This window comes from Diplotaxodon limnothrissa, linkage group LG11 (genome assembly GCF_057381915.1).
Source record: "Diplotaxodon limnothrissa isolate DT_005_m linkage group LG11, D_limnothrissa_male_GT1.1, whole genome shotgun sequence".
Taxonomy (NCBI): Eukaryota; Metazoa; Chordata; class Actinopteri; order Cichliformes; family Cichlidae; genus Diplotaxodon; species Diplotaxodon limnothrissa.
The window spans coordinates 34,502,725-34,511,150 of NC_140606.1; the positions used below are offsets into that span (position 1 = coordinate 34,502,725).

General features: G+C 38.8%; 2 protein-coding genes across 2 annotated transcripts in view; one reads left to right on the plus strand and one right to left on the minus strand.

Annotated features, from left to right (window-relative positions):
• The window catches only part of vwde (von Willebrand factor D and EGF domains), a 28,197-nt gene extending 24,688 nt beyond the window's left edge, over window positions 1–3,509 (plus strand). The window contains exons 29-31 of the mRNA XM_085366670.1: window positions 4–99; window positions 747–844; window positions 2,938–3,509. Of these exons, the coding sequence (XP_085222796.1) occupies window positions 4–99; window positions 747–844; window positions 2,938–2,952 (209 nt within the window). The 3' untranslated portion in view covers window positions 2,953–3,509. The remainder of the gene's footprint in view (window positions 1–3; window positions 100–746; window positions 845–2,937) is intronic.
• On the minus strand, window positions 3,436–7,211 carry seraf (Schwann cell-specific EGF-like repeat autocrine factor). The gene is made up of 5 exons (XM_085366669.1): window positions 6,791–7,211; window positions 6,462–6,557; window positions 5,951–6,055; window positions 4,775–4,870; window positions 3,436–4,358 (listed from the first exon to the last, which is right to left on the minus strand). The coding sequence occupies exons 1-5, from the start codon at window positions 7,209–7,211 to the stop codon at window positions 4,246–4,248; spliced, it is 831 nt and encodes a 276-aa protein (XP_085222795.1). The 3' UTR covers window positions 3,436–4,245.
• Window positions 7,212–8,426: the final 1,215 nt, after the last annotated feature.

An 8,426-nucleotide genomic window follows, 5' to 3' on the forward strand; every position in this document is an offset into this window, starting at 1 on the left:
TAGCTGTGTGTCTACAAAAGTGTAAAAATGGTGGCGAGTGTGTAGGACCAAATACCTGCCACTGCCCCGCTGGCTGGGAAGGCCTTCAGTGTCAAACAGGTGAGTCTGTTCCTCAGATGTAATAATATCACTAACAGCTTCAGTAACAGCTCAATTTTTTCTTAGGTAAAATCTGGCAAAGGGTACATACCAAATACTTTAACTAGGACTACTTTATAACCAATTTTCCTGAACTATTGCTGAACCAAATTAAACTGTTCCTCTGCCAAAAGGAGAACTGCTGTCTCCTTAACTCTCAGGACAAATACACAAAAACTACTGTACCACATTACAGGATACTTCTTGGAGAGATGAACTCAAGCAAAGGAAAAACAGACATTTTCATGCAGATTGAAATTCATCCATCCATCCATTTCGTTCCACTTATCACATTCAGGGTCGTGGGCAGGTTAGAGCCTAATCCCAGCTGTCACAGGGCAAGAGGCAGTCTGGCCTGGAGAGTTTGCAGACTGAGATCACTTTGTTTAAAATAATGAAGTAGAAGACATGATCGTTGGTTTTCCTTCAAGTTCTTTTTTGCAGATAATTGTTTTGATCATGTGTTTCAAGTGTTTCCAAATGACAATCAAACAGACAGCCTGAACTATAATAAAAGACTCTTTTCTGATTGTAGAGTTTAACAGGAATTGACCATGAAAAGAAAAACAATAATAGATCAAATGTTTTAATTGTGACTTTCTCTCCAGCGGTGTGTAAACAGCGGTGTCTGAACGGAGGCAGGTGTGTGCTGCCTGACTACTGCCACTGTCGGAAAGGTTACAACGGACTGACTTGTGCAATAAAGGTGAGAAATGGGGTCATGGTTAACATATCCCGGTGGGAAAAGTCATAAAGAACACTGATAACTCCAGGATTTATAGATTTATAAGATTTACAATAGAGTCATAGAACAAAGCTTCATTAGATGAATATCGTTGGTCTAGATGACTGAAATGTTTAGTTCTGTTTAATATTTCAGGCTATTAAAAAATAAATCAAAAAATATATAGTGTCTTTAAGAGAAATGTGATATTAATGACTAGAGCTGGGCGATAGAACGATAACGATATGTATCGCGATATAACTTTTACTCGATAGAGAAATTAAGCTATCGCGATAGACCTCGCCGCTCTTGTTCTCTTAAAAAAAAAAAAAAAAAAAAAGGTCAGCCAATCCAAATTCAGTAGCGCAGAGCCGAACCAATCACAGCCGCAGCGTCACGTCGCGTGACTTGTTACGTACAGCGCAAGTGCCAAGCCGCACGTGTGTTTGTTTGGGAAGCAGCCAGCGGGTAATGGAGCCAGCGCATAATGGAGGAAATGAGTGTGCCGACTAGAAAAATCAACCGAGCGTGACCGAAGAGAAAACAGATGATGGTTCCAACGCCGGAGAGATTGTCGAACGGAAGAGCCATAGAAGTTCCGTAGTTTGAAGGTATTTCGGCTATTTCAAGTCTGACAAAAAACAGAGTAGCGTGCACTGTAAATTGTGCCGAAAGCAAGTCTGGAAATACAATAAACTGGTGCATGCGTCACACTGTGCGCCACGTTATTGTTTCGGTGAAATGAATTTCTACAATACTGTTAATTCTACTCTCTGCAGTGTTTAAATGCTTACATATACACACAGTTACTGTCCCTCCACACATACGACTCGGTTCTGCTTCTATGCCCCAGCTTTGTTTACTTTTTCCCACCAAGGCTTCTAGACTTCTGATTGGCCAACATTTCTGCACGGTTAGGAATCTAGCGCCACCTGCTGCTTTGGCATGTTCATAGCAGCGTTTTCCTTCATTTCTGCCTTTATGTGTGGACGGGATTATTTTTTAAAACGAAAACGGAAAATCTCAGTTTTCAAAAATACCCATGTACGTGTGGACGTAGCCTCAGTCTCTGACTGGAAGCGCTAATTCGTCATTCGGCTTTTGTCAGACTAAAGTAACTGTTAAAACTGTTTGAAAAGCTCAGCTATACAACAAGGAGAGATTGAGAATTTCCTTTTAGTTCTCAGTTTATTTGATATTGACAAAAGTTAGTCAGTTTTGTCTGTTCTTCTGTAAAACAAACTAAGATTTATTTTTAGAATTAATATTTTGTTTCTAAGTGGAATTGACAATTTAGTCTGTTTCATTTGTTCTATTTTGAAACTTAAACGCTTTAGCGGCTGCCTTTTGTGTAGTTTGCAATATTTGCCTTTATTTATCTGAAAAAGTCTCATGTTCCTTAAGTACATCTACCCTGTTGAACTTATTATGGGAAATAAATATTTAAAAACAAGCTGCTGATTATTTCACATTTTACTTGTGAGCAACGGCACATTTAAATCTTACAAATATAGTTATTTGGCTTATATCGTGATAGATATCGTTATCGCCTGAAATGAAAAAAACATATCGTGATATGAAAAAATCTCATATCGCCCAGCTCTATTAATGACACACCAAAAAACTATTAGGCACCTTTTGTGCATCTCAAAAAATGGACAACTCAGTATTTATTTTTTTGATTTTTTTTATCTTCTGTTCCTTTTTTTTTTTTTTTTTTTTAAAATCTCTGTTTAATTCTTTCTGACTGCTGATAACCACTATTCAATTCAGTCTTTTTCTACTAATGTTAAGATATATTTTTAAAAAGTCAGATCAAATATACATCAGAAAAACCTTGAATTTAACACACTGCTTTTATTTTATAACCTCTTATTACTTTTGAAAAATTTAAAAAAAAATTTAATCATATATATTTTATGGTTATTTCAAATTTACTTTTTAACTGCAAATAGCCCCATGGAGCACATGCAGTACTTTCTTGGCCCACTAGGGGGCTGCAGGCTACATTTTGGGACATTGCATCAAATAAAATGGCACCAAACAAATGAAAAAAAAATTTTTGTACTTCACAGGCATCACAGGCATGATGGCAAACAAAACGGGAATGTACTAAAGAAGCCACAAAGAACAAAGAAAGCACCATAACCTGTGGTGTGTATGAGTGAGACTTTGGATACTGGCATGTGCTGTAATGTGTGGCTGTGTGCACATTAGAACTGTAACAGAGCGATTTGATATATGCACTTGTCTTTTCCTGTCTGTGTAGATCACTACCTCAAGGCTCAAAGTAACACCCATCTGTTAAATGTATTAACAGTGTATTTTATGCAGGCCTGTGTGCCGTACACAGTAGTTGGTTAAGAAAAATAACGTGGTGGAGGTTATTGCCATCACACATTTTAGATTTGCACTGTTTCTTTCTATCTTATGAGGGGGAAAAAACAGCTTGAGCCTGCTTCTTGAGTAAGCATAATGAAGGCTTTGATATGAATATGTTGCATATTAACAAAAGTTGCATTTGTTTTGTTTTCTTTATTTGCTGTCATTAATATATTGCCCGATCAGGCCTGTTTGAGTTTGTTATACATTTATTGGCAAATATGGATGAAAGCAACGCTGGTGTTGAGGTTGTATATAGGGCTTGTTTTCTACGCTCTCTGTACTATATATTAAGCCCTATATTTTGTTCCACATTACACGGTGGTACTATAATAAAAACAATGTCTATTTTTTCTTCATTTAATGACAAATTACAGTATATTGTGTGTTTATACAACATAAAACACATTCAATATTTAAAAATAAAAACAAACTAAAACGGTACACTTTATATAAAAAGAGGGATGAACGTTTTGTCTGAAATGTGAAACCACTGCTGATGTACCTTAAACCAGCCTCATTTCTAATGAACAGCAGGGGCCAACTGGTTGCAAAAGTTAAAGTAAAATTGTTTTTATATATAGCACTTTCAAGATAAACATTACAAAGTGCTTCACAACAAAACACTAGAAATAAAGACATAAATGATACCCAAAGGGAAGTTTGAAAAGATGACTTCTTAGCTGCTTTTTAAAAGAGATCACTGAGACCACAAATCCCACGGTCTGACTGTGTATAAGTCTATAAAAAGATTTATTGCCTACAGCATGATGTCAAATTTGCAAGTTATATTCACATTTACAGTAAAATAGGTGAGAAAGAGGGTACGTTTTATGGTGTTTCCAGCCTGTTTCTAAAACTCCCAAGATGGGTCTTCACTAACTTTAAGGGTGACATCATAGTGGCTACATCCATCTTTTCCACACAGTTGCTGTAAAACTAACTACGTCCCAGTATAAAAACATAATCACCCCCACAACATTGTTTGATCCTTGGGTGCACTAGTGGGACTTTTTCCTCTCCTCGCAGCGAGGTCCAGAGAAAGGAGGTCGACAGCGACATTTGTTGGGAGAAACGCACTTCCCTCCGTGCAAGCAGGGCTGACTGCATACAGCTACGGACAAAAGAAAACAAAAGCACAGGTACTATTTGTAAAACCAGGGGAATGGGAAATGAGTGAAGAGCTTGTAAATTCTAGCATCATAAACTCCAGCAGCTGGTCTCAAAGGTGTGAAGTGTTGTGACATCTGGAAATACACTAAGCTGAAAAGCAAATCCAAGGTGCAAAGAGAAAAATCGGGTATGTAAAATGCACTGGTGTGAGAATGGTGCAATGTAGTCAAGAGAGCAGAAAGTACTGGAACTGGATGAAATGAAAAAGACTTTATCATAAGGAATAAATGCTCCCAGTGAAGGGCCAGCATCAGAATTGGGGTCATAACACGACTCCGTACATCTGAGACTCCTCGATTATTTAACCCAGTCTCATCGCAGCAAAACGTTATCGGTCTTTGGGAACAGTGTACTCACCCATATGGCAGGCACCACCCAACCATCCCTCCGTGCAGCTGCAGATTCCTGGAGCCACACACAGCCCTCCATTCCTGCAGCCCTGGGGACAAATTGCTGCATGGGAAACAAACCATAGAGGGGTTTGCTCAGCGTGGAACAGAAATATGAAAAAGAAAAACTTACAATAAAAGTTTGTGCTTTGTGAACACATGTGAACATATTTTTATTTAATTCAGGCAAAAGTCAAATGTGAAAATTTGACATTGGTCAGACCATACAGTGGCAGTAGCGGCTGTAATGTACCATTGGTACATGCACGTGACGTTTTTCAGGCATTTTCAGCCTTTATTGGACGGTGACAGTAAAGAGTGGACAGGCAGAGATCAGGCCTTCACTATTATTATCTACAAACCCCACCGAGCTTTGCAGGTCCCTGCAGCACTTCAGCATATGGTTCACTTGCTCAAGCATCATCCTGGCCTTTATGATTCCTGCTTAACTACATATGTAACTATCCTATGACATTATGTTTAGCAAGTGATTGGTCTGTTGTGTTGGTTGCTAAGTTAATTGTGGTTTTATGTTGATGGTGTACTTGTAAAATTAGTGCCATGCATATAAGAGAAGGAGTTCATATTAGATTTAAGCCCTCCCGGTGCCAATGACCCAATGTGTATAATGTGTATGTTAGCAAATATGGAAAATGTCATCGAGTCAGCTAATGAATGAAACAGCTTTAATCCTAGAAGAGCAGCAAGGCTGAATATTTCATCTAGACCACAGAAGACGGATTGCTAGTCCAACAGATCCTTAATTTCACATGGAGAATGCATTAGTGGAAGCAGTCTAACAACAGATTTTCATCACTAAAAAGTCAAGTCTGAGTTTCATTTGAAGAAAAATCTTGGTAGACATATAAAAAATTGGCTTTTCAATCTTTGCTGTTTTTTTTTTCCAGTTCAAACTGAACTGCAGTTTTCTGCCAATATTACAAACTTCACCACAGCTCTCCAGTTGTTACACCTGCATGTCTGCCTCATCCACTAAGTCAGACTGACTGTTGCTTCCCTTGGTGACAGCTTCTTGGAGCCATAAAAAGCCTTAAACATCCACTAATGTCTGCAGCTGATGAACAGCTCCATTTGGCACCTTTGACCTCCTGTGTTAATTGGGTAATTAGATACAGCCACGAACCCTCCTGGCATTTTGATCCGGCCCAGCTTGAAGGGCAGATACACTTGGCCACGCCGTTGACAGCGGTGCATTCTCCTCCGTTCCAACATCCCCCATCGCACGTCACTGCAAAACACACACACGCACACACACACACTGTTCATGAGATATTTTTACCATACCACAAAAGATTTAAGTTAATTTGGGTATAAACTCCCCAAAGCACCCAGGAAATTCTTCACTACACACCATTCTGTTGGAATGCATTGACTTATGCATTCATAAACTTAATAAAACACATTTAAAAAAATCTAATCCATAAAATGTTTTAAGAACTTAGACAAACAAATGAGGCAGTACGTGAGCAACAGCTGAAAACTGTGTGTAGTATTCTGAATAATAGTAAACTGAATACAAATGAATAGAGCAGGAAAATACACCAAAAGCAAAGAATAACTGTCATCATGGCACGCACACACGTGTTAATACACTTAATGTATTAGAACTGTCCCGCTCCCATGAACTCGTTTACCTTTGTGACAATATCTTCCTCCAAATCCAGGAGGACATCTGCATTTTCCAGGGCGAAGACACACTCCTCCATTTTTACATTTGGGATCACAGTTGGCTGCAAAATTATCCACCACAGTTTTTTTAATAGGCTTCAAAGTTTTGACCTTCTTTCTCAGAAGTCTTCGTCACTTTAAATTAATTTGCAACAAAATAAGTTAGTCATAAACTGGGTCAATAAATAAAGTGGCACATTAAACCATTTATTCATAGCTGAGCTTGGCACGAGGTCTTCCCTGTGCCATCATCAGAATTTGAAATTACGCGCAGATAAAAGGTTTGTCACGTCACCATACTGGCAGGTCTCTCCTTCGTAGCCCCGGGAGCAGAAGCATGTGTTGTTGCGGATGCAGACTCCAGCGTGTTCGCACGGCGGCTCGCACTTCGCTTTCAGGTCAAAGACGAAGCCGACCGCGACACCCCGGGGCGCGTCCGAGCCTCCGGAGCACACACCGGCGAGCGACATCAAAGAGGCAAACAGGAGAGGTGCAAAGAACATGGCCGGATGTGCTTTGTTGCTCAAATGAAGAGTGAAAAGAAGCGAAGCGGTGGACGGATGGAGGAGGAGAAAGTCTCCTGAAGAAACAGGGAAAACTTCTCGGCCAGGATGGTGGTGGTGAGGCGGAGCAGGGAGAGCGCCCTGGGGTGGGGGCTGGGGCTGTTTTTCAAGACTTTGGATCAAATCTATGCAGTCCATATTTGCATGAAACATATAGGTTAGACCACCGCGCAGATTACGCAGTGGGGTTACATGAAGTAAAAGTTTGACTCTGCCACAACAGATTCATAATGATGAGGTTTCCCAATAGTTTGTCTGGAGTTATGACAGAGATGCTCAAGATACTAATTAAATTAGGGCCTAAAACATGTGGATAGCACAGCTTCACCATGCTGCTCTATAGCAAAATACTCCAAAGAAGGATTTAAGAGTAATCTGATTGTATTTGCAGTCTGTTCATTGTGCAATAATTTATCTAAGGAATGCTACAAGTGGTAACATAAAAAGTATTTTTATTGTTGCTTAGATTAAAGCGGTTGTGTTTCATATGTAGTTTATATGTAGCACCCACAAAGAGAGTAATATAACTGCTCCAGAATGTCTAATAAATAAATAAAAATCTGTAGTGTAGTTTGTTTTGTTTTTTTGCTAACCATAAAATAAAAATGTTTCAACAAATGTAAGAGCTCACCTGTATGAACTGTATGAAACACTGCTACCTGCTGTTTAATCCTCACTGATCCTGTGCTACATGTTTGGGACAGTCTACCATAAGGTGGCTGGATGAAATAAATGGACAAGTTTCTGGTACATATGCACATTTGTTGAGTAACTATACTCACTATACTTGGTATCTTCTAGTACAACATTTGCTCCACAAAATGAGACACAAAAGATGCACAACTGATTTTGAAGGTCATCAGTTGACCTAATATATCTACACACATTCAGGAAGCTCACTTTACCCAAATATTTAACTTTATTAAAGTTACATAGCATCTATAACTAGTGGTATTTAAACAACATCTTACTCACTTCTGTTATAACAGCAAGGACTGATTTCTAAGGCACATAATTCATAATTTGTGCAAAGTATTATTTTTCATGGCTACACATCTAAGGTTTTATTTTGGTTTAAAGAAACTGCTGTGAAATATGCAACAAAAGAAAAGTGCAGTATTTTATACTGAGTACATATTTCACAGCGATGTTGACAAACTATATCTAAAAGACTGTAGAATCACTTTAAATGTCTATGATTATATTTGTCAGAAAGACAGAGTTTGGGATGTTAGTCTATGTAGAGCACATATGGAAAAACCATTTCCTCTTGTTTGGTGAAAAGAAACCCTGGGCCTGTATGAAGGACGGGGTGAGGGGGAAGTTCTGTTGTAATGACAATAACACAACCAATCAGTAGCGGATGTG

What these genes read in the sequence shown, in the direction of transcription:
- seraf (XM_085366669.1), bottom strand. Translation starts at nt 7,211, where the DNA reads ATGTTTCATGCAAATATGGACTGCATAGATTTGATCCAAAGTCTTGAA. An exon ending in CGGATCAAAATGCCAGGAGG is followed by an intron (nt 4,871 to 5,950) that starts GTTCGTGGCTGT and finishes TTTCCCATGCAG; the next exon opens with CAATTTGTCCCCAGGGCTGC. An exon ending in GGGTGGTGCCTGCCATATGG is followed by an intron (nt 4,359 to 4,774) that starts GTGAGTACACTG and finishes TTTTGTCCGTAG; the next exon opens with CTGTATGCAGTCAGCCCTGC.